Consider the following 26,761-nt stretch of genomic DNA (forward strand, 5'->3'; position numbering starts at 1 on the left):
TGGTTTATTCCTTAATGCCATTGGAACATATTCCAGTCTGTGCTAGAAAAAGAGTCCTGTAGTGTAGCATCCGCGTCATCTGACCACTTCCGTATTGAGCGAGTCACTGGTACTTCCTGCTTTAGTTTTTGCTTGTAAGCAGGAATCAGGAGGATAGAATTGTAGTCAGATTTGCCAAATGGAGGGCGGTGGAGAGCTTTGTATGCATCTCTGTGTGTGGAGTAAAGGTGGTGTATGATTTTTTTCCCCCTGGTTGCACATGTGACATGCTGGTAAAAATTTGGTAAAACTGATTTAAGTTTGCCTGCATTAAAGTCCCCGACCACTAGGAGCACCGCTTCTGGACGCGCATTTTCTTCTTTGCTTATGGCCTTAGAGCTGGTTGAGAGCGATCTTAGTGCCAGCTTTGCTTTGTGGTGGTAAATAGATGGCTATGAATAATACAGATGAGAACTCTCTTGGTAGATAGTGTGGTCGACAGCTTATCATAAGGTACTCTACCTCAGGCGAGTAATACCTCAAGACTTCTTTAATATTAGACATCGCGCACCAGCTGTTATTGACAAAAAGACACACACCCCCACCCCTCGTCTTACCAGAGGTAGCATCTCTGTTCTGCCGGTGCATGAAAAATCCCGCCAGTTCCATATTGTCCGTTTCTTCGTTCAGCCACGTATCATTGAAATATAAGATGTTACAGTTTTTAATGTCCCATTGGTAGGATAATCTTAATAGTAGGTCATCAATTTTATTTTCTAATGATTGCACGTTAGCAATGAGAATGGAAGGTATTGGGAGTTTACTCGCTTGCCTCCGGATTCTCAGAATGATCCCTGATCTGCGTCCCCTTTTCTGGCATCTTTTCTTCACGCAAAAGGCTTGGATTAGGGCCTGTTCCAGTGAAAGCAGGATATCCTTTTCGTCGGACTCATTAAAGGAATCAGAACTAGGCGTCCCGCAAGCGGGACGCCTAGTTCACCGGACATCTTCCGGTGAAACTGGAGGGCGTGCAATTCAAATAAATAATCATGAAAATTATGGATATTTAACATTTGGGCACCCTCATAGATATGATCCTGACCAACTTGCCCTCCAAATACACCTCTGCTGTTTTCAATCAGGATCTCAGTGATCACTGCCTCATTGCCTGCATCCACTATGGGTCCGCGGTCAAACTACCACCCCTCATCACTGTCAAACGCTCCCTAAAACACTTCTGCGGGCAGGCCTTTCTAATCGACCTGGCCCGGGTATCCTGGAAGGATATTGACCTCATTCCGTCAGTCGAGGATGCCTGGTCGTTTTTAAAAAGTAATTTCCTCACCATCTTAAATAAGCACGCCCCTTTCAATTTTTTTAAAACTAAGAACAGATATAGCCCTTGGTTCACTTCTTTTGGATTTTCTCCTATCGTATCTATTGTGTTATATTCTCCTATATTATTTTAACATTTCTACAAACTTCAAAGTGTTTTCTTTCCAATGGTACCAGTTATATGCATATCCTGGCTTCAAGGCCTGAGCAACAGGCAGTTTACTTTGGGCATGTCATTCAGGTGGAAATTGAGAAAAAAGGGGCCTAGCCCTAAGAAGCTAAAGGAAAAAGTTTCTTCCAGTCCACGGTAAGTTATTTTCGGTCGTAAGAGACGGTAACAGCAGCATTATGTACACAGTAAGAAAAAAAATAAGTTACATAAAATGCTAAAAAAATTGCACAATTGGTTGGGAGAAGGTAAAACGTCAGCTATGTTCTTCGGCGCCATCTTTGTGAAGCCTGCTATGCTAAATGAATGCAGATTTTCTAGTTCTGCTATATTTATGCACACATGCAAACACTCATAGGGTGAACAGTTACCAGCTTCTTTGTGTTAACGTCAGGGGGACTGACAGAAGGTGGTCCAAATATATCTGTATCTTCTTCCTGCTGGCCCTGTCATGCATCTTCTTCCTGTTCAGCAATATCAACATTCTGGAGGTAGGGTAAATCCATCTGCACTCAAAACAAGTTACAGGTCAAACATGATTCATTTCTCACATGGCTTCAATCACAATTTACCTCCTTTACCACCCTGTCCTCCTCACATGGGAGCTGTACTGGGGCTTAGCGAAAACGAAAACTGTAGGTGTTTAGCTGCTACATTGGACACAGATTGTTTGAGCAGAGCGCAAGCCACTTTACCAAATGTTCTCGGGTGTGAGCCGTGTGTCATTCTTGAAAACAGAAAAAATGTGTCATTTTACACTGAACAGCGCTAGCCTCTCACAGAGCCATGCTGCTTGCGTCCAGGTTTAATTTAAATTAATTTGAGCGTAGCACTTTCTGCAAAACGTATGCTTCCAGTGTTGCACACCTGTACCTCTACTCTTCTCAACAGAAGCTCAACTGCCAAATGGTGTCAACGTTCTACCAGCTCCAGAGCAGCATCCACCCAGCTTTCATCACAGCGGGCCCTTCTCCTCTGCGCCGCAACCAGAGCTACTGGATGAGCAATACCTCCTGGAGCATCGCCTGGCCACAGCCTCAGCCCCATTCTGTGAATGTGTCCCTGAACCAGACCAGTGACCCAGCACACAGCCTTTTTGTGATCCTGCCAGCGGGAGGCAGAAGAGAGTGGCACGTGGGGGACCAGTTGGAGGTTCTGGTCCATATGCACAATTTCCAGGGGCATCCCAAGAGCTATGGTGGAGACTTCTTGCTGGCCCGGCTGCACTCCTCCAAGTTGGGGACAGGTGTTGCAGGACAGGTGCTGGACCACAGGAATGGGACCTACTCTGCCAATTTCCCGTTACTATGGCAGGGGTCTGCACAGGTGGAGGTGACACTGGTCCATCCTAGTGAGGCAGTTCATGTTCTAGGATGGTTACGAGAAGAACGGCCCGATCTGATTTTCTTTTAGAGTCTGTTCCGCTCTGGAAAACTGTCCCAAACATCTGCATGTAACCTGTGTCTGCTGACAAACCAGAAGCCATTGTGCAATTACACAGACCCCCACACAGGGGAGCCCTGGTACTGCTACAAGCCCAAGCTGCTGAGCTGTGACACACAGATCAACCCACGCTAGCAGAGGAAACTATGTGAAACATCTGCTCACCAACATAGGCATTGCTCTTCAAGGTTAGTGAGGGGTGCATTCCATATGTCAGTGAAAGTGTGTCTAATTGAATCGGACTTTGTTTTCAATGTATCAGATTGCTTGATGCTGTTGGTTTATTTAACATTCAAATATGATTCTCTCTCAATTCTTTCTCAGTGATGTGAACATCAAAGTTCCCATTCATCCTTCAGGGTCTGACAGTGTCATTGTGCTGCCTGAGAAAAAAGGTAGGCAAGCAAGGAGATACCACAGTTCAACTGTGTGTTTATCTTTTTAACACTAGCTAGCCAGCCTACTAACTGCTCTGCTCTGCTTTGTGGCTGTATACTTCAACTCTGGAGAGTTTCTGGGTGTGCAGGACAGTATTAGATCCAACTACTACATCTATAGTAATGTAAGGTGGGAAAGCCCTAGCACTTCTATTGCCTGTAAAGTGATGATGCTAGCTGGTGCAAGATGCTTGCTTTCCTCTTTCAGACAAAGCAGACGTGGAGAGAAGCAGCATGAAGACAGAGTCTACCAGGATCACTCCTTCCGGGTATTACTTCCAAGGGTCATGGCAAGCGCTGGGTGGTGGTGTGACGCGCCAGTTTAACGTCTCATCTGCCACTCAGTGTCTGAAGGACAAGGTGGTGTACATGTACGGAGACTCGACTGTCAGACAGTGGTTCGAGTATCTCAACGCCTTGGTACCAGGTGAGTCCTGTGGCATCTTTCACTCTCTAATGCCTCAGGTGCTTTCTAACTCTCTCTTCTGTCTGTCCAACTCTCAACTCTCCCTTTCTTTGTGACAGAGCTGACGGAGTTCAACCTTTACAGTCCTAAGAATGTGGGGCCCTTTATGGCAGTAGACAGCACCCACAACATCCTGCTGAAGTACCAATGTCATGGTCCTCCAATCCGCTACTCTACTGTCATTGCCAGTGAGATGCGCTATGTCGCTAACGAGCTGGATGACCTGACTGGCGGGTCGAACACTGTGGTGATTATCAGTGTATGGTCCCATTTCAACACCTACCCTGTGCAGGTCTACATTAGGCGGGCGCTGGTGGGGGGGGGGGGGGGGTGTCAATTAGTCAATTAGTCAATTAAAATAAATGCATTAGGCCATAATATATGGATTTCACATGACTGGGAATACAGATAACAGATATGCATATGTTGGTCACAGATATTGTACCTTTAAAAAAATGGGCCTCAGGATCTCGTCACGGTACTTCTGTGCCTTCAAATTGCCATCAATAAAATGCAATTGTGTTTGTTAACCATAGCTTATGCCTGCCCATACCATAACCCCACCGCCACCATGGGGCACCTTGTTCACAACGTTGACATAAGCAAACCGCTCGCCCATACTCTGGGTCTGCGGTTTTGAGCCCGGTTGGACGTACTGCCAAATTCTCTAAAACGACGTTGGAGGCTGCTTATGGTAGAGAAATTAACATTAAATTCTCTGTCAACCGCTCTGGTGGACATTCCTGCAGTCAGCATGCCAATTGCACGCACCCTCAACTTGAGACATCTGTGACATTGTGTTTGCTAAAACTGCATATTTTTAGTGGCCTTTTTAGGTGCACCTGTGTAATGATCATGCTGTTTAATCAGCTTCTTGATATGCCATACTTGTCAGGTGGATGGATTATCTTGGCAAATGAGAAATGCTCACTAAAAGGGATGTAAACAAATTTGTGTACCAAATTTGAGAGAAACAAGCTATTTGTGCATATTGAAAATTTCTGAGATCTTTAATTTCAGCTCATGAAAGATAGGACCAACGTTTTATATTTTTGTTCTGTATAATAGTCAAATCATAGTGTAAAAGCAGGTGAGCTGGTTCTACTTTTTTTTCTGTTGTAATTTTGTGGTAGGAAACTGAGTGTGTTGAGAATACAGCAACACATCAACCCTGTTAGCCATGGATGGATGGATGGGCTGTAAATGTTATAAGTTTTGTTGAGCTTGCATTCAAATGCCCCTGCTGGTTGTACACAACAAGCTTCCATTACCCCTTTCACAAGAGGAGTTATGGCTGATTTTAATAGGAAGTTGTCGTGCCCTGTCACTGTCAACCTTGTTACTTTAATTGTCAATTGCACTAGAAATGTAAAGGTAGTTTTTCAATTGAGACAACATATACAGCGCTCACACTGGATGCAGTCTCCACTAAAGTGGAGATTTCCTTTAAATTTCAATCACGCTGTAAAGCTGAACTTCTGTGATTCGGATTGAATAGAGCCCTTATTCTTTAAAAAAATGACACTACCAAAAAGGCACTATTTATGGAACGACCTAGCTAAGAGGGATAAACAAATAGGTGCTCAGCCTGAAACTCAGAAACATACAATAGAAGACAGACTTTCATATACACAAGTGTACACACAAACAAATAGGTGCTCAGCCTGAAACTCAGAAACATACAATAGAAGACAGACTTTCATATACACAAGTGTACACACACAGACACAAACAGAAGTGCACACGTACAGGCTCACGCATCTACACAGGCGCAAATATCGGAACATTTTAACACAGGTACAGACAATACATCATGCCAGCTTGGACAGTTTTAATGTTTTTTTTATTCCAAACGAGTTTGTGACTCTATAGGCTTTAACACTAGCTGGTTGCTATTCCCAAGTTGGAAGCACATAATCGTCTAGAATGTCATTGTATGCTGTAGTGTTAAGATTTCCCTTCACTGGAACTAAGGGGCCTAGCCCGAACCATGAAACACAGCCTCAGATCATTATTCCTCCTCCACCAAACTTTACAGTTGGGGCCGGTAGCGTTCTTTTGGCATCCGACAAACCCAGATTTGTCGGTCGGACTGTCAGATGATGAAGCGTGATTCATCACGCCATAAAATGCATTTCCACTGCTCCAGAGTCCAATGGCGGCAAGCTTTACACCACTCCAGCCGACACCTAGCATTGCGCATGGTGATCTTAGGCTTGTGTGTGGCTGCTCGGCCATGGAAACTAATTTCATGAAGCTTCCGACGAACAGTTCTTGTGCTGACGTTGCTTCCAGAGTCAGTTTGGAACTCGGTAGTGAGTGTTGCAACTGAGGACAGACAGTTAAGAAATTGTCTTGCGTTGCAAAAATATTAGAATAACTGGCAAACTCTCAGCTAAGAACTTTTTTAACTTCAAATGATATTATTGTGTACCAGCCTGGTTTAGACCTGGACATACAGTAGCGCTGTTTCAGCAGCTATGATTGTCTTAAATTATATATTAAATTGCTTAGATAATAGGAATCACTGTGATGCCATATTTATAGACCTATCCAAGGCCTTTGACACTGTCAACCATTCCCTACTCATTCAAAGGTTGTCTAAAATGGGCCTAGACCAGAAGTCTTGCAAGTGGTTTGGGAACCATCTGTCAGACAGGACACTACGTGCTTTCTGATGGTGTCAAGTTACCTTAATATTACTAAAGGTGTCCCAAAAGGGTTGATTTTGGGACCTGTCTTCGTTACTACTGAAATAAATTATTTTGAACTATCTGCAAAAACCTGTAACATTAATCTGCAGTTATGTATGCTTTTGCCCCTATGGCTGACCAGGCTATGTTGGAGCTGCAATCGGATTTTGTCATCTTGCAGAAAGTTCTTGTTGATTTAAAAATTGGTACTTAATGTCTAATTCTCGTAGAAATATTTCAGATGGCTTACACATTTATGCATTGAATGGTTCTTTCATCGAGCAGGATCCCGCCTATAAATATCTGCGCTTTTGAATTGACAATAATTAGATGTTTAAAAAACATACGGATGAGCTAGTTAAATCAAATCAAATCAAATTTATTTATATAGCCCTTCTTACATCAGCTGATATCACAAAGTGCTGTACAGAAACCCAGCCTAAAACCCCAAACAGCAAGCAATGCAGGTGTAGAAGCACGGTGGCTAGGAAAAACTCCCTAGAAAGGCCAAAACCTAGGAAGAAACCTAGAGAGGAACCAGGCTATGAGGGGTGGCCAGTCCTCTTCTGGCTGTGCCGGGTGGAGATTATAACAGCACATGGCCTAGATGTTCAAATGTTTATAAATGACCAGCATTGTCAAATAATAATAATCATAGTAGTTGTCGAGGGTGCAACAAGTCAGTAACACAAGAGTAAGTGTCAGTTGGCTTTTTCATAGCCGATCTTTGAGAGTATCTCTACCGCTCCTGCTGTCTCTAGAGAGTTGAAAACAGCAGGTCTGGGACAGTTAAGAAGCTGAGATTTAAACTAGGCTTCTTTAATAGAAATACTATAGACCATGCCTCTCCCTTAACAGAAGGAAGCAGATTGTTCAATCAACCATGGTGATACCGTTTATCGGAATGCAGCAGCCACTACTCTTAAACCTTTGGATGCCGTCTACCATAGCACCCTTCACTTTATCACTTTGCTTACTGCTCCAACAGATCTCCAGATGACACAATCTCTATTGCACTCAACACTGCCCTTTCCACCTGGACAAAAGGAACGTCTACGTGAGAATGCTATTCATTGACTACAGCTCAGCGTTCAACACAATAGTGCCCTCAATGCTCATCACTAAGCTAAGGACCATGGGACTAAACACCTGGATCTGGATGCAACAACACATCTGCCACGATGATCCTCATTCTCATCGACGGGGCTGTAGTGGAGCAGGTTGAGAGCTTCAAGCTTCTACATCACCAACAAACTATCATGGTCCAAACACTCCAAGACAGTCGTGAAGAGGGTACGACAACGCCCATTCCCCCTCAAGGTCCTATCCTCAAAATTCTACAGCTGCACCATCAAGAGCATCCTGACTGGTTGCATCACCGCCTGGTATGGCAACTGCTCGGCCTCCAACTGCAAGGCGCTACAGAGGGTAGTGCGTACAGCCCAGTACATCACTGGAGCCAAGCTTCCTGCCATCCGGGACATCTATACCAGGCGGTGTCAGAGGAAGGCCCTAATAATTGCCAAAGACTCCAGCCACCCTAGTCATCGGCAAGCGGTACCGATGCACCAAGTCTGAAAACAAGGGGACCATGAACAGCTTTTACCCCCAAGCTGTAAATAGTTAGTTAACCAAATAGCTACACAGACTAATTAACATGTTAGTCATTTAGCAGACACTCTTATCCAGAGCAACTTACAGTAGTGAATGCATACATTTCATTTCATACATTTTTTTTTCTGTGCTGGCCCCCCGTGGGAATCAAACCCACAACCCTGGAGTTGCAAACACCATGGGTTGCAAACACCATGCTCTACCAACTGAGCTACAGGGAAGGCTAATTAACAATCTGCATTGACCCTTTTTGCACTAACTTTTTTGACTGATATGCTGCTGCTACTGTTTATTATCTGTCACTTTATTACTAGTTCTATGTACATATTGTAGCTACCTCAACTACATTGTACCCCTGCACATCGACTCGGTACTTGTACCCCGTGTATATAGCCAAATTATCGTTGCTCATTTTGTATTTATTAGGACTTTTATTACGTGTTTTACTTTTCTGCTGTTTCTCTATTTCCCTTCTCTCTGCATTGTTAGGAAGGGCCCGTAAGTAACAGTAGCTAGCGAACTTCCATACATCAGTGTTCCGTACATTTGACCTTATTTTAGCGGCCAACATTTTTTATACTTCCAGGTCAACTGTAATATTAATACCATTGTAAAGCACAATTGCTCACCGTTCCAGCAAAATCAATGACGAGACCTTCACGCTGCCCGTCTCTGCATGACTGAAGAAGGCAATGGAGCTCCAACCGGGTCCTTTAAAAAATGGTAGAGGGGGAAGCGAAGGCCACTGAGTGAAAGTGAAAAGGGAAGATATGTTGTGTGGGGAAACTGCTTTTTTCACCCGATTTGTCCAACTTATTACCTCTAAATTACACTACAAAGAGTTTATATAATGTGTCATTATATTCCTATTTGAAGGTTTGTGTTTTTTAGGGCGGCACTAAAGTTATTTACACAATTAAACTGCGGCTGTCACGACTCGCAGTGATGACGTAAAAAAATGCACCATTGATTGTGAAAATATATTTTTATTTTATTTGTATTATTAATATTTTTCAGGGGGTGGCCTCAGCACCACTACTTCCCGCAGCTATGGGCCCTGCTCCTTTTTACTGACATGGCTGTAGCCTATATCATTTGAGCTTTACAATGGCACATGATTCTGTCTGATGGTTTTATATGCATTAGAATTACACTTCCGGTTTTGGTTGGAAATATCGTTTTACCAGGGAGATAAGTGATTTATTCTCGGGATTGAACATTTGTAAAATACCAAAAAAAAGAAAAAAAAAGAAAACACATAATAAAAATAATTGTACCAAGGATAGCAGAATAGCATGTTAGAAAACATAGATAGAGATAGGATCTTTAATGTTTCAGAGTAAGAGTTTGTGTTTATGGTTATTGTTGTTCAATAAAAGCCTCAAATGAAAGTGTGAAAGTACTCGGTCAGTAACTTTCTGTTTTATATCATCATGTTACTCATGCAGAATATGCACTAAACTCTCCAAAGAATGAACAAAGGAGAGGGATAACACATAAACAAATAGGTGCTCAGTCTGAAACAGATAACGTAAGATACAAGACATGCTTTCAGACACACAAACACAAAAGGACCATTTCCGTTGAAATCAGGGCATTGCAGCTGGTTCAGGACCTTGTCACCGTGTACCCTTTGACCTCCATGCCAGCCCTAGAGACTGCCAAGGACACCAAAGTGGAGAAGATCGTCAGCAAGCAATTTACATTGATGTGGATATATTGAAGCAACATCTCAAGACATCAGTCAGGAAGTTAAAGCTTGGTCGCAAATGGGTCGCAAATGACCCCAAGCATACTTCCAAATTTGTGGCAAAATGGCTTAAGGACAACAAAGTCAAGGTATTGGAGTGGCCATCACAAAGCCCTGACCTCATCCTGTAGAAAAGTTGTGGGCAGAACTGAAAAAGCGTGTGCTAGTAAGGAGGCCTACAAACCTGACTCAGTTACACCAGCTCTGTCAGGAGGAATGTGCCAAAATTCACCCAACTTATTGTGGGAAGCTTGTGGAAGGCTACCTGAAACGTTTGACCCAAGTTAAACAATTTAAAGGCAATGTTACCAAATACTAATTGAGTGTATGTAAACTTCTGACCCACTGGGAATGTGATGAAAGAAATAAAAGCTTAAATAAATAATTCTCTCAACTATTATTCTGACATTTCACATTCTTAAAATAAAGTGGTGATCCTAACTGACCTAAGACAGGGAATTTTTATTAGGATTAAATGTCAGGAATTGGGGAAAACTTATTTTAAATGTATTTGGCTAAGATGTATGTAAACTTCCGACTTCAACTGTACATGTACAGATTACCTCAACTAGCCTGTACCCCTGAACACTGACTCGGTACCGGCGCCCCCTGTATATAGCCTCTTTATTGTTATTGTGTTACTTTTTATTATTACTTTTTATTTTAGCCTACTTGGTAAATATTTTCTTCTTCTTGAACTGCGCTGTTGGTTAAGGGCTTGTAAGTAAGCATTTCACGGTAAAGTCTACACTTGTTGTATTCGGCGCATGTGGCAAATAAAGTTTGATTTGATCTGAGAATCTCACAACCGAGCGTTTTCATCTCCTCCTCTCTCTCCTTTGTTCCATTCTCGAGGGTGCAGATAGGGAGGTAGTCAACAGTTTAATAATATACAGTATGTTTCGTTGTGAAACCATGTTGGTATCTATGTTCCCGAACAGATTTCACTTGGTTTCCCAAATTAAGCAGTGGGTAGCTGCAGGAACAGGGTTGGAGAGCCCATGGCATACAGAGTTTGGGTGGAATCTCACCTGTCGCGCAGCAAGAGGCTGCATGCTCCTCAAACAGTGGTTGATGCCTGGAGTGAAATAGGCCAAGTGTTTTCTTATAAGCCCAGACATTATTATATATGCAATCCTGTGTGAAATAAGAGTTTTTATGGTTGTCACTAAAAAGAGGAGGATCCCAGCTGCTACTATATTTATTTCTCAGCTGCTATTAAACACATGATCCACTATAAAACCGCAGTAGCCTATCCGGGGGAAAGTGGCCTCCATTCCCTATTTGAGTGCTTTTTTTCCACTGCCCCTGTTCCTGATAATGAGCCATTCTAAGTCTAAACAAATTTTACATATTAGTAAAGACAAGATTAAATTGAGAATTGTGTTACAATGGGAATTTTAATGTTTGTGCTTTTCTTGTAACTAATTTCTGTGTTCTATTCATGTGCTGTTCTATAAACCAATTTCTGTGTTCATGCAAGTGGTTGACTGAACAAATCCTCCAATTATCAGTAACTGCAAATTGGCAGTACACCCAGACCTTGTTTTGAGAACAAACTAAAGATATCTCAGTTTCAAGGTCTCCGCTTAGAGAGGAGAAGCCTCGTGAGGTGTTGGTCTGTCACATGTTATGAAACAGTATTGGTCGGTCACATGAATGAGACAAAACGGTAATGATGAATTAATTATGCTAAATCATGCAAATATAATTTGTCTGTGTATAGCCATTTATAAGACAACTGCCTGGTCTGCCCAGAGAGAGCTCCTGATTGAAATTGTCACGGCTGTCTAGGACCAGTAGAGATGTGGAATCAGGAGCAGGAGACAGAGGGCCGGAGCAACTGTGTTTTAATAATAATAATTGCAAACGCAATAGCCGTAGGGCACAGGGCGCGTGGCGAAGTCCGCCAGGGGAAAACACATTCCCAAAATAAGCGCACTGAAAAAAAACTCACAGGGCGCAGCCCGGCAATATAATGGACAATAATAGCGAAAGAACAGCTTACACTTGCAACTGTCCTGAGTGGACAATAAACAATCCCGCACGAGAACCCCAACTGAAAATACACACTAAATAACCCCCCACTAATGACAAACACAAAACAGGTGCGGGATAGACAGAGAAAACCAAAAGACACAGAAACGATCGGTGGCAGCTAATAGGCCGGCGACGACGACCGCCGAGCGCCGCCCGACCGAGGAGGGGCGCCACCTTCGTTAGATACTGTGACAGACATGTGTATTATGGTGCATTGAGTTGGTTGGAACCTCTCCAGCGTGCTGACGAACAAACAATGATTCATTTAAGATAGACTTCGAGTGTCCCTGTGTAAGAATTTCCACGACAGGGTGATAATATGATCACTTGATGAGAGAACAGCCTGAGGCAAGGAAGAGAGCACAAGCTTTTGTTGAGACATTCTAAAATCAATATCCTATAGTCGCATCATGTAGCCCATACATGTTTTGATTTCTAAGACATTCTAAGGTTTGTATCATTCACAACTAAAGTAGCCAAATAACACAAAATCGAGCATATAGGACATATTTCAAATTATAACTTTTACACTCAACATAGCCATTTCATATGTGCACTCGCCCCAGAATGGAAAAAAATCCGTTCTATTTTATTCAGCTAAGTTCAATTATATTGTTACTATAAAATCATATAATATAAAATAATGGCACGGGACTTATAAGCATATCTTGTCTGCTAATTGAACTAGCCTACAGCCTATAGTATGGATACATAGACAGAAAACATACAGGAGTAGACTGACTCCTATTCTGTTCTTCTGAAATACATTTACTTCATATAAAAATGTTTCTTTAGACCTGCCTAAAATAAATAATGGATTTATTGTAATGGTGTATATTTTATTAGACTTTTAAATGTAGATGTTCCAAAGGTGCACATCAGCGGCTTGTATGCATGGGGGCCTGGAGATGCTAAACGTGTTTGTTAATTAACAGTCAATTACCGTGAGACCAGCAGACATTTGCATGACAATAACTGCCAGACAAAATGTCATTACTGACACAACCCTAAATGCGCCCTCTATCTACTTCTATGGTTGTAAAGGACATATGAATGCTCTTCAGACAGACAGCCTCGAATAACAGTGGACAGGACATCAAGTTCGTAAATAATTTATTCTAGACAAAGAGGGACAATACATAAACGGTAAGCAACTACAGCACAACTAACTAACTTAATCAATTATTACAGGAACCACATGAGCATATTTCATCTGTTGGTACAGGCTGCATTGTATTGATATTTTCACTGTGAATATGGAATCAAGGATTAGAGAAAAGAAATGACACGCAAAGAGCCAATCTTTAATTTTTGCTTGATCTGTTCCTTGACGGGTTATTGATTAAGGACCATTTCTCATTGATTGCAGTGGCCTACAACCTGCTGGCATTATAATCAACCTAATGAACTTTGTGCCAAAAATAATGATAATTCTGGTCTTTCTGTTTCCTCCCCCGTGTTTTGAGGGTATTTTAATACATCTCTTTTACCATTTAGAAATGAAAACACTTTATGTATCTAGTCCCCCCATTTGAAGTAATTTGACACTTATAGTTTAGTCCAAAGTTACATCAAGCTTTTGACTGTACAAACTTGTTGGATGCATTTGCAGCTTGTTTTCGTTGTGTTTTAGATTAAATTTTGCCCAATAGTAACTGAATTGTGAATAATTTATTGTGTCATTTGAGTCACTTTTATTGTAAGAATAGAGCATAAACAATGTAATTGTAAACCAACACTTTTTAGTCTCTGATTATGGTTAACGTTTTCATTTTGTCCAATGTGGGTAATTCTGTTGTTGAAGTACATTAGATCAATAAAGCAGGCTGATCACTAGAAATAGACTTTGGACATTTGAAACGGCCCTGAGAACGTTGATATGTGCTGCCTTCGGCGCTCACAAATGTTTTAACTCTTGCTGAGCACTCATGCAAACTCATGATGATCAGAGGCAAAGCACGCTGATCAGACTAAAGCGAGCTGCTCTGACCACAGCACTATGACAGTTCATAATGCTCTTGCAAGCCGTGAGAATACTTGATGATACTTGATGGAAACGGTGCATTATTTTGTTTTAAGCTTATCCCAAACCATATCCCTAACCTAAACCACTCTGCATTAATACCTAAGCTTAATCCTTTGAGTTGTTTCTGTTTTAACCGTGTAACCATGTGGAATTAATGCTTCCATAATACGTCAAATATGTAAGTGAAACTATGAGATCTTGTTGCAATAAAACTACAGTACTCCAGCATGTGTCAAACCTTCGTCTTGTTAGTGCATAGGTCAAATTAGCTATTCAATTTCCTGTCTTTTTCTTCTTCAGACAAAAGCTAATATTTCACAAAACACATAAATATATTGAAACAAAATGGAAGCAACTAGAATTTTACAACAAAATAAGGTTTCTGGGGCACAACATTAGTTTAGTTTATTAATTCGACCATTTTAAAAAACAAGCACACATGAAACTTAAAAGCCATACATGCACATGAATAAAATCGTCGAGGATAACACACAATAAAGTCTGGGACTTATTTCCATTGTGGTCCTCTTGAGACAAGATGGCTAGACAAGATCAAACACAGTATGGCAGTGAAATAATAAAACAAAAACATAGTTACATCATAGGGGTTATTCATATATGCTGCCACCAACATTTATGCTGCCACCAACATGCTTCACTTTAGGAATGGTACCAGGTTTCATCCAGACGTGACGGTTGACATTCAGGCCATAGAGTTCAATCTTGGTTTCATTGTGGTCTGAGAGTCCTTTAGGTACCTTTTGGCAACTCCAAGCAGGCTGTCATGTGCCTTTTACTGAGGAGTGGCTTCCGTCTGGCCACTCTCCAATAAAGGCCTGATTGGTGGAGTGCTGCACTGATGATTGTCCTTCTGGAAGGTTCTCCCATCTCCACAGAGGAACTCTGGAGCTCTGTCAGAGTGACCATCGGGTTCTTGGCCACCTCCCTGACCAAGGACCTTCTCCCCTGATTGCTCAGTTTGGCCGGGGGGCCAGCTTTAGGAAGAGTCGTGTTGGTTCCAAACTTCATCCATTTAAGGATGGAGGCCACTGTGTTCTTGGGGACCTTCAATGCTGCAGAATTGTTTTGGTACCCTTCTCTAGATCTGTGCCTCGGCACAATCCTGTCTCAGAGCTCTACGGACAATTCCTTTGCTCTGACATGCACTGTCAACTGTGGTACCTTATATAGACAGGTGTGTGCCTTTACAAATCATGTCCAATAAATTGAATTTACCACAGGTTGGCACCAATCCAGTTGTAGAAACATCTCAAGGATGATCATATCACGTTTTAGGGAAGACCCAGATGCAGCCAGTGTCGAAGTAACAAAAGTTTATTACTAGAACAGGGGGCAGGCATAATGACAGGTCAAGGGCTGGCAGAGGTCAGTAATCCAAAAGGTATAGAATGGCAGACAGTCTCAGGGCAGGCAGCTGTCAATAATCCAGTGTGGTGGGACAAAGTACAGGATGGCAGGCAGGCTCAGGGTCAGGGCAGGCAGAATGGAAAACTAGAAGACAGGAGCAAGGGGGAAAACGCTGGTAGGCTTGACAAACAAAACGAACTGGCAACAGACAAACTGAGAACACAGGTATAAATACACAGGAGATAATGAGGAGAGATGGGAGACACCTGGTGGGGGGTGGAGACAAGCACAAAGACAGGTGAAACAGATCAGGGTGTGACAGATCAATGGAAACAGGATGGACCTGAGCTCAATTTTGAGTCTCATGGCATAGGTTTGGAATACTTATGTAAATAAGGATCTGAATACCTATTTAATACATTAGCAAATATTTCTTAAAACCTGTTTTTGCTTTGTCATTATGGGTTATTGTGTATAGATTTATGAGGGAAAACAATTATTTGATCCATTTTAGAATAAAGCTGTAACGTAATAACATTTTGAAAAGGTCAAGGGGTCTGAATACTTACCGAATGCACTGTACTTCCATAAAACATTTTTAACTGGTACCAGGCTACCTTCAGAGGAGAATTGTGAGGCTTGTGGGCGTCCTAGAGAAAACAGACATTTTTGTGAGAGTCTCAACTTTCGATGGTGGGCTCCCGAGTGGCGCAGCGGTCTAAGGCACTGCATCTCAGTGCTAGAGGAGTCACTACAGACCCTGGTTAGATTACAGGCTGTATCACAACCGACCTTGATTGGGAGTCGGCGCACAATTGGCCCAGCATCGTCCGGGTTAGGGTTTGACCGGAGCAGCTTACCTAGTCAAATAAAGGTTAAATAAAATAAAAAATAAAAACATTAGTGTGTAGCCCAAACTGCTTGGACGCTACAGACAGAAGTTGGCAGATCTGCGGTACTGGCTTCAGACGAGTCCGGTGACACTTGTGGTGGTCATAGAGCAAAACAGCGAACACCATTGTGTTCGTGCGAGTATGGATTTCGGATCGCACGATTCAGACGCTGTCGTGAGAAGACGGATTTGAGGTTATTTTAGATTCCTGGTCTGAAACACTGCTGTAGCTCTCCCATCTTCCACAGCAGATGTGTAAGGATGACAAGGGCGGATGCAGTGGACTGAGACAGCCCATTATCAGCCTGATGGCGTCATTCTGAAACTGTTTGGAAAAAAAGTAAATGTCACTGTTTTTCTCAATACATTGCAGTCAATAGGAAAAGATGAGTGTCACAGGGTTGACATTTTTCACAGTACATTGCAGTCAATGGAAAAAGATGTGTGTCACGGGGTTGATGTTTGTCATTGCATTCAATGGGAAAAGATGTGTCACAGAGTTTATGCCTTAGTGAATGTATTGCGTTGAATGGGGGAAGATTGGCATCACAATATGGATATGGAAGAGAAAGACATCACATTTTTTTATTCATCAATCTACACACAATAACCCATAATGACAAAGTGAAAAGAGGTTTTTAGAAATGTTTGCAAATGTATTAAACATACAAAACAGAAATACCTTATTTACATACGTATTCAGACCCTTTATGTGCAACTTGAAATTGAGCTCAGGTGCCTCCTTTCCATTGATCATCCTTGAAATGTTTCTACAACTTGATTGGAGTCAACCTGTGGTAAATTCATGTGATTTGACATGATTTTGAAAGGCACACACCTGTCTATATAAGTCCCACATTTGACAGGGCATGTCAGAGCAAAAACCAAGCCATGAGGTCAAAGGAATTGTTCGTTGCGCTCTGAGACAGGATTGTGTTGAGGCACAGATCTGGAGAAGGGTACCAAAAATGTCTGCAACATTGAAGGTCCCCAAGGAGACAGTGGCCTCCATCAGTCTTAAATGGAAGAAGTTTGGAACCACCAAGACTCTTCCTAGAGCTGGCTGCCTGGCCAAACTGAGCTTTGGTCAAGGAGGTGACAAGAACCCGACGGTCATTCTGACATTGCTCCAGAGTTCCTCTGTGAAGATGGGAGAACCTTCCTCAATAAAAGGCACATGACAGTCCGCTTGTAATTTGCCAAAAGGCACCTAAAGGAATCTCAGTCCATGAGAAACAAGATTCTCTGGTCTGATGAAACCAAGATTGAACTCTTTTGCCTGAATGCCAAGCGTCACGTCTGGAGGAAACCTGGCACCATCCTTATGGTGAAGCATCTTGGTGGCATCATCATGCTGTGGGGATGTTTGTTAGCGGCAGGGGCTGGGAGACTAGTCAGGATCGAGGGAAAGATGAACAGAGAGATCCTTGATGAAAACCTGCTCCAGAGCGCTCAGGACCTCAGACTTGATCTGAAAATAGCTGTGCCGTGATGCTCCCCATCCAACCTGACAGAGCTTGAGAGGACCTGCAGAGAAGAATGGGAGAAACTCCCCAAATACAGGTGTGCCACGCTTGTAGCGTTATACCAAAGAAGACTCGAGGCTGTAATCGCTGCCAAAGGTTCTTCAAGAAAGTACATAGTAAAGGGTCTGCAAAAATTTCTAAAAACTTGTTTTTGCTTTGTCATTATGGGGTATTGTGTGTAGATTGATGAGGAAAAAAACGATTTAGTCAATTTTAGAATAAGGCTGTAACGTAATAAAATATGGAAAAAGTCAAGGGGTCTGAATACTTCCCGAATGCACTGTATCAAGGGTATTGGCGCATACGTCTATACAGTACATCGCATTCAACGCAGAAATGTTGGTGATAGAGCTGCAATTTGTAAATTGGTGAAAGACTCAAAAAGACCTATCCACTCCCAGACTGACAGACAGGCAGGCAGGCTGACAGATATATAGACTTAGACAAGCAGGGACAAGTAGGGAGGCAGGCAGGCAGGCAGGCAGGCAGGCAGGCAGGCAGGCAGGCAGGCAGGCAGGCAGGCAAACAAACTCTAAACTCTGGGATGTGGCCGGGATGTGGACATGAAGCTAGAGTTAGGATCAGGGTTACGGTTAGGGTTGAGCTCCGAGTGGACATGAAGCTAGAGTTAGGATCAGGGTTACGGTTAGGGTTGAGCCCAGAGTGGACATGAAGCTAGAGTTAGGATCAGGGTTACGGTTAGGGTTGAGCCCAGAGTGGACATGAAGCTAGAGTTAGGATCAGGGTTACGGTTAGGGTTGAGCCCAGAGTGGACATGAAGCTAGAGTTAGGATCAGGGTTACGGTTAGGGTTGAGCCCAGAGTGGACATGAAGCTAGAGTTAGGATCAGGGTTACGGTTAAGGTTGAGCCCAGAGTGGACATGAAGCTAGAGTTAGGATCAGGGTTACGGTTAGGGTTGAGCCCAGAGTGGACATGAAGCTAGAGTTAGGATCAGGGTTACGGTTAGGGTTGAGCCCAGAGTGGACATGAAGCTAGAGTTAGGATCAGGGTTACGGTTAGGGTTGAGCCCAGAGTGGACATGAAGCTAGAGTTAGGATCAGGGTTACGGTTAGGGTTGAGCCCAGAGTGGACATGAAGCTAGAGTTAGGATCAGGGTTACGGTTAGGGTTGAGCCCAGAGTGGACATGAAGCTAGAGTTAGGATCAGGGTTACGGTTAGGGTTGAGCCAGAGTGGACATGAAGCTAGAGTTAGGATCAGGGTTACGGTTAGGGTTGAGCCCAGAGTGGACATGAAGCTAGAGTTAGGATCAGGGTTACGGTTAGGGTTGAGCTCCGAGTGGACATGAAGCTAGAGTTAGGATCAGGGTTACGGTTAGGGTTGAGCTCCGAGTGGACATGAAGCTAGAGTTAGGATCAGGGTTACGGTTAGGGTTGAGCTCCGAGTGGACATGAAGCTAGGGTTAGGATCAGGGTTACGGTTAGGGTTGAGCTCCGAGTGGACATGAAGCTAGGGTTAGGGCCTTATCCTAGACATAACCCTAACCTTAACCCTAACCTTGACTGTGATTGAGCTAGCTAACCAACGTCCTTGCACACAACCAATCGTGACATTATATGGATGCCTTGTGTTGAGTTACGTGTTAATATAGAGAATGAGAGATTTTGTTATTTTGGAGAGATTTAATTATTTTCAGTGTAATTTGCAATCTGGTGACAACAAATCATTGATGCAAATAAGGCACACGCCATGGCTCCCTCCCAGTGATTCAAACGAGACCGAATGATTCAAACAAGACTAAATGCAACGTTTCCATGGGAGAAGACAGTGTTTGCATCCATAAATTGACGGGAAAAATACTACAGACTTCAATAGAAGCGAGCCTCTTGATGTGCACTCCGGGAGAGAGAAAAAAGGCTTCTGATTGTATAACATTTCAAAATCCAATTGCAGGAAATACATACCTTTTGGAAGCAACTGCTGTTCTCAGCTTTCTGTGGGTATACTTTTTATTTGTCATCTCTTAATATTGAGCTCAACAGCAACTATTTTACAACTGACATATTTTATATGGCTTTAAGATACGAAGCGTGCGAAAGGCACAATTGTGCATCGTCCATTGCGAATGCATAGGGTAGCAGGCTACAACTGCAAAGTTTTTTTAATTAAATTAAACTGTTAGAATAAAACTAACGGTGAGTGTTATATTTAGTGTTAGCGATCTAGCTAATGTGTTTTGAGTTTTTACTTCCTCATGTGGTGAATAAGCCCCCAAATAAATGACACTATGATATTAGTGCACATGGAAGTTAGTGGTTTATGTTTTCTATATGATAATGAGGCAATAAAAATGTGATGTGACTAAAATATGTGTCACGTCTTCACTGGCTCCGGCGCTCGACGTCGCCGGTTCACTAATCATTGGCTCTGATCATCATTACACACACCTGGCACTATCGTTACATGCACCTGTGCCTCATTATTAGACTCACCTGGACTCCATCACTTCACTGATTACCTCCCCTATATCTGTCACTCCCTTTGATTCATTTCCAAGGCAGTATTTAATTGTTTTTCATATCCAGATGCTATGCTTGATTTGTATCGGTCCATGTTTATTGTGTTATTAAACACACCCCCTGCACTTGCTCCTCGACTCGAAAATTACTAAAAATAAATGGCATTTAGTTTGCTAAAATGGCCCACTGTTTTAGTAACCGCAAAACACCAGTCTCAACGTCAACAGTGAAGAGGCGACTCTGGGATGCTGGCCTTCTAGGCAGAGTTCCTCTGTCCAGTGTCTGTGTTCTTTTGCCCATCTTAATCTTTTATTTTTATTGGCCAGTCTGAGATATGGCTTTTTCTTTGCAATTCTGCCTAGAAGGCCAGCATCCTGGAGTCGCCTCTTCACTGTTGACGTTAGGACTGGTGTTTTGCGGGTACCATTTCATAAAGCTGCCAGTTGAGGACTTGTGAGGGGTCTGTTTATCAAACTAGACACTCTAATGTACTTGTCCTCTTGCTCAGTTGTGCACCGGGCCTCCTACTCCTCTTTCTATTCTGGTTAGAGCCATTTTGCGCTGTTCTGTGAAGGGAGTAGTACACATTTCTCAGAACAAGAATAGACTGAGTTTCAGATATAAGGTCTTTGTTTCTGTCCCATATCTGAGAGGTATAAGAAAGAAAATGTAACTTTTTTTTTTTAAATTACAATTTAACTTGGCCAAAGAAAATGGCTCAACAGAATTAAATAAAATGGTGATCTGACCCTTACCAGCTTCTTTGTGTCAATATCAGGCTGACTAACAGAGGATGGACACCATGTGGAGGAGCCTGTCCAAATATATATGTATCTTCTTCCTGCTGGCACTGTCAGGCCTCTTCTTCCTGTTCAGCAACATTAACATTCTGGAGGTAGGGTAAAGCCATCTGGCCTAATACGAGCCAATCTCACATTGCTTCTATCACCTTCTCCCCCTCAACAGGGGAGCTACACTGTGGCTTCACTTGCTGCTCTTATCAACGTGGGTGTATTTACATACACTAGTGTTGCTTTTAATTATATTGGGTGGCACAAAAACAGTCCACAGGAAGCTATAAGGCAAATACAATTCCATTTCAACTTACTGTGCTGGGTGGCAGGAATGTTGGTCATAATGAAGGTTGAAATTTGAGACAGAATATCTGAAGGATCGTATTATTAAACAGACTTTCCAAATGTGGGTCTGTTGTAGACCCACTTCCTCTCTGTCCACATATGGTGCACGGGAAGGACTTTTATTTTGACATGAGGTAAGCAGAGGAAGTCGGTTGACAACAGACCCACATTTGGAAAATCTGTTTAATAATACGATACTTTAGATATTTTTTCTCAAAGTCAGCCTTCATAATGACCAACAGTCCTGCCCATCGGCACAGTAAGTTGAAATGGAAATGTATTTAACTTCTGGCTTCCATGGACTGTTTTTGTACAACCCAATACAATTGAAAGCAAAGCTAGTGTATGTAAATACACCCACGTTGCTAAGAGCAGCTAGGGCATCACGGAAACAGTAGGTTTTTAGATGCTACACTTGATGCATAGATTTTGCCAGCATCAGCAGAATGCAAGCCACTTCATCAAGTGTTCTTGGGTGTGAGTCATGCGTCAAATTCTTGAAAATAGTACCAGAGAGTCATTTTACACTGAACAGCGCAAGCCTCTCACAGAGCTGTGCTGCTAATGTCCATGTTTCATTGAAATTAATGGAAGCGTCACACGCTCTGTAAAAGTTAGTGTCCAGTGTAGCATGCCTGTTAGTGACCTCTTCTCTTTACTCAGCAGAAGCTCAACTGCCAAGCAGTGTCAATGTTCTACCAGCACCAAAGCAACATCCACTCAGCTTTCCTCCCAGAGAGCCCATCTCCTTTGGACCGCAACCAGAGCTACTGTAGCCAGGAGCCCTCACCGGAGGAAGCTCTGGAGGAGCGTGACCTCCTGGAGTCCATCGCCTGGCCACAGCCTCAGCCCCATTCTGTGAATGTGTCCCTGAACCAGACCAGTGACCCAGCACACAGCCTTTTTGTGATCCTGCCAGCAGAGGGCAGGAGAGAGTGGCACGTAGGGGACCAGTTGGAGGCTCTGGTCCATATGCATGACTTCCAGGGGCATCCCAAAAGCTATGGTGGAGACTTCTTGCTGGCCCGGCTGCACTCCTCCAAGTTGGGGGCAGGTGTTGCAGGACAGGTGCTGGACCATAGGAATGGGACCTACTCTGCCATTTTCCCGTTACTATGGCAGGGGTCTGCACAGGTGGAGGTGACACTGGTCCATCCTAGTGAGGCAGTTCATGTTCTACGACGGATACGAGAGGAACGGCCCGACCGGATTCCCTTTCAGAGTCTGTTCCGCTCTGGAAAACTGTCCCAGACAACTGTATGTAACCTGTGTCTGCCGACAAACCAGAAGCCGCTGTGCAATTACACAGACCCCCACACAGGGGAGCCCTGGTACTGCTACAAGCCCAAGCTTCTGAGCTGTGACACACGGATCAACCACGCCAGGGGACCCTATGTGAACCATCTGCTCGTGAACAAGGAGGCATTGCTGTTTCAGAGGTTAGTGAGTTGTACAGTATGCAAGTGAATGTGTTTAAAAGTGTGTGAAATGTATTCACAGACTTTGTTTCCAATATATCAAATTGCATTGAGTTTATTTAACATTCAAATATGATTCTTTCTCCACTTTTTCTCAGCGGTGTAAATATCAAAGTTCCCATTCATCCTTCAGGGTCTGACAGTGTCATTGTGCTGCCTGAGAAAAAAGGTAGACAAGCAAGGAGATACCACAGTACAACTGTGTGTTTATCTTTTTAACACTAGCTAGCCAGCCTACTAACTGCTCTGCTCTGCTTTGTGGCTGTATACTTCAACTCTGGAGAGTTTCTGGGTGTGCAGGAAGTATTAGATCCAACTACTGCATCTACAGTAATGTAAGGTGGGAAAGCCCTAGCACTTCTATTGCCTGTAAAGTGATGATGCTAGCTGGTGCAAGATGCTTGCTTTCCTCTTTCAGACAAAGCAGACGTGGAGAGAAGCAGCATGAAGACAGGGTCTACCAGGATCACTCCTTCCGGGTATTACTTCCAAGGGTCATGGCGAGCACTGGGTGGTGGTGTGATGCGCCAGTTTAACGTCTCATCTGCCACTCAGTGTCTGAAGGGCAAGGTGGTGTACATGTACGGAGACTCTACTGTCAGACAGTGGTTCGAGTACCTCAACATCTTAGTACCAGGTGAGTCCTGTGGCATCTTTCACTCTCTAATGCCTCAGGTGCTTTCTAACTCTCTCTTGTGTCTGTCCAACTCCCAACTCTCCCTTGCTCTTTATGACAGATCTGAAGGAGTTTAACCTTTACAGTCCTAAGAATGTGGGGCCCTTCATGGCTGTGGACAGTGCCCACAACATCCTGCTGAAATACCGTTGTCACGGTCCTCCAATCCGCTTCAACACTGTCATCGCCAGTGAGATGCGTTATGTAGCTAATGAGCTGGATGGCCTAACTGGTGGGTCAAATACTGTGGTGTTCATCAGCATATGGTCCCATTTCAGCACCTTCCCTTTGCAGGTCTACATTCGCCGACTACGCCACATTCGGCGGGCGGTGTTGCGGCTTCTGGACCGGGCTTCGGGGACCCTGGTGGTGTTGCGCTCGGCCAACCTCCAGGCCCTGGACCCGAAAGTGAGCCTGTACAATAGTGACTGGTTCTCAGTGCAGCTGGACGGGGTGCTCAGGGCTATGTTCAAGGGTCTGGATGTTTTACTGATAGACGCCTGGGAGATGACCCTTGCCCACCACCTCCCCCATGCCCTCCACCCACCTCCTATCATCATCAAGAACATGATAGACATTATCCTCTCTCATGTCTGCCCAGAGTCAAGCTAGCAGATTAAGAATGATTTATGTCAGAATTCTCTCATTCAACACCTACTGTATACAATATTCAAAAAATCCTAGAAATACCAAATTCTGCATACCATACATGTACATTGTGTTTTTACTGTTGTCATATCACACTGAATGATGATTGTTACTCTCAAAATGTGGGAATGTAAAAAAATGCCTGCACATTTTGTCTGTGAACGTTTGTGTCCAGATTTCTCTATTGAGGCTTACACTGAGTGTACAAAACATTAAAGACAACCGCTCCTCCAATGACATAGACTGACCAAGTGAATCGAGGTTAAAGCTATGATCCCTTATTGATGTCACTAGTTAAATCCACTTCAATCAGTGTAGATGATGGGGAGGAGACAGGTTAAATAAAGATGTTTAAGCTGTGAGACAATTGAGAGATGGATTGTGTATGTGTGCCATTCAGAGGATGAATGGGAAATACACAAGATTTAAGTGCCTTTGAATGGAGTATGGCTGTAGGTGCCAGGTGCACACCGTTGGTATAAAGAACTGCAATGCTGCTGGGTTTTTCACACTCAACAGTTTCCCGTGTGTATCAAGAATGGTTCACCACCCAAAGGACATCCAGCTAACTTGACACAACTGTGGGAATCATTGGAGTCAACATGGGCCAGCATCCCTGTGGAATGCTTTTGACACCTTGTAGAGTCCATGCCCCGACGAATTGAGGCTGTTCTGAGGGCAAAAGGGGAGGGTGCAACTCAATATTAAGAAGTTGTCCTTAATGATTTGTACACTCAGTGTATATTGAAGGTAAGTGATTTGCTTATTTTAAATGTTTTATAAAAGTACAGACTGAGCTTCAAAATAGTATATCATACACTGTAGTTGGAGGAAACATTGGAAAGTTATTTTGCTTTAAAAGGTGATTAACTTGTTCTCCCACTTTGGAGACAAGTATGAGAAAATTCCCATTGAAAGATTTTTATGAGATTTTCACACCTAGAGAGCTCTTCTTTGTTCACACCCATTCAGCATAGTTCACACCCTCTTAAGCCTTAGCCCAACCCACAAATTGGAAACGCATGTGAGTCAGCATGGCATTGTCTTCCAGAAAGTAGTCTCACTACCTTATCCTTAAGAGTCTGTTGATGCACCCGTGTGTCAATCTAAGTAACATAATAAAAAAATCCCTTTAAAATCCATCAGGCTGTGTCTCAATCCACCGCATCCGCCTATGTTGGCTTTCTGCATCTGCGATCGAAGGTGCCTTAGTTACAGTGTTATTTGGAGTTACAGTGGTGTTTGTCAGACCATGAGACATCCCGAAAATTGGTCTTCTCACGAAACATCTGTAGCGTCCAAACGGTTTGACCTACAAACTATTATGACCACTCTATGGAAAGGGAGACTCTCACAAACACGATGGTGTTCTCTGTTTTGCTATGACTACCACACGTGTCACAGGACCCATACGAATGACTGGAAGTATGGAGGTAGTTTTGTGCCCCCCAAAAATAAGGGGTGTTAACAAAAACAAAAAAATCCTGAGCTTTCTAATACATTGCATTCGGAAAATGTTCAGACCCCTTCACTTTTTGTCAAGTCCTTATTCTAAAATTGATTAAATTGTTTTGTTTTTTCTCATCAATCTACACACAATACCCCATAATGAGAAAGCAAAAACAGTTTTTTATAAAAATGTTTGCAAAATGGAAATATCACATTTGCATAAGTATTCAGACCCATTAATCAGTACTTTGTTGAAACACCTTTGGCAGCGATTACAGCCTCTAGACTTCTATGGTATGAACCTACAAGCTTGGCACACCTGTATTTGGGGAATTTCTCCCATTCTTCTCTGCAGATCCTCTTAAGCTCTGTCAGGTTGGATGGGGAGCGTCGCTGCACAGCTATTTTCAGGTCTCTCCAGAGATGTTAGATCGGGTTCAAGTCCGAGCTCTGGCTAGGCCAATCAAGGACATTCAGAGACTTATCCCGAAGCCACTCCTGCGTTGTCTTGGCTGTGTGCTTAGGGTCTTTGTCCTGTTGGAAGGTGAACCTTCGCCCCAGTCTGAGGTTCTGAGCACTCTGGAGCAGGTTTTCATCAAGGATCTCTCTGTACTTTGCTCCATTCATCTTTTCCTCAATCCTGACTAGTCTCCCAGTCCCTATCGCTGAAAAACATCCCCACAGCATGATGCTGCCACCGCCATTCTTCACCATAGTGATGGTGCCAGGTTTCCTCCAGACATGACGCTTGGCATTCAGGCCAAAGAGTTCAATCTTGGTTTCATCAGACCAGAGAATCTTGTTTCTCATGGTCTGAGAGTCCTTTAGGTGCCTTTTGGCAAACTCCAAGTGCGCTTTCATGTGCCTTTTACTGAGGAGTGGCTTCTGTCTGGCCCCTCTACCATAAAGGCCTGATTGGTGGAGTGCTGCAGAGATGGTTGTCCTTCTGGAAGGTTCTCCCATGTCCACAGAGGAACTCTGGAGCTCTGTCAGAATGACCATCGAGTTCTTGGTCACCTCCCTGACCAAGGCCCTTCTTCCCTGATTGCTCAGTTTGGCCGGGCAGCCAGCTCTAGGAAGAGTCTTGGTGGTTCCAAACTTCTTCCATTTAAGATTGAGGCCACTGTCTTCTTGGTGACCTTCAATGCTGCAGA

The 26,761-nt window shown here is 43.3% G+C and overlaps 1 protein-coding gene and 1 pseudogene across 2 annotated transcripts; both read left to right on the plus strand.

The window, feature by feature from the left end:
- The first annotated feature begins 2,389 nt into the window (after positions 1 to 2,389).
- Positions 2,390 to 16,535, plus strand: LOC115165810 (NXPE family member 3-like; annotated as a pseudogene).
- On the plus strand, positions 12,931 to 24,395 carry LOC115184171 (NXPE family member 3). Of its 2 annotated transcripts, none has more exons than XM_029745177.1 (6): positions 12,931 to 13,072; positions 20,996 to 21,112; positions 22,020 to 22,795; positions 22,933 to 23,003; positions 23,253 to 23,471; positions 23,572 to 24,395. In XM_029745177.1, the coding sequence occupies exons 2-6, from the start codon at positions 21,011 to 21,013 to the stop codon at positions 24,120 to 24,122; spliced, it is 1,719 nt and encodes a 572-aa protein (XP_029601037.1). In that variant the 5' UTR covers positions 12,931 to 13,072; positions 20,996 to 21,010; the 3' UTR covers positions 24,123 to 24,395. The 2 variants fall into 2 exon arrangements, with proteins under 2 accessions (XP_029601037.1, XP_029601047.1); XM_029745187.1 differs by having other exon boundaries at positions 12,934 to 13,072; positions 22,023 to 22,795.
- The last annotated feature ends 2,366 nt before the right edge of the window (positions 24,396 to 26,761 follow it).

Source organism: Salmo trutta, chromosome 3 (genome assembly GCF_901001165.1).
Source record: "Salmo trutta chromosome 3, fSalTru1.1, whole genome shotgun sequence".
NCBI lineage: Eukaryota > Metazoa > Chordata > Actinopteri > Salmoniformes > Salmonidae > Salmo > Salmo trutta.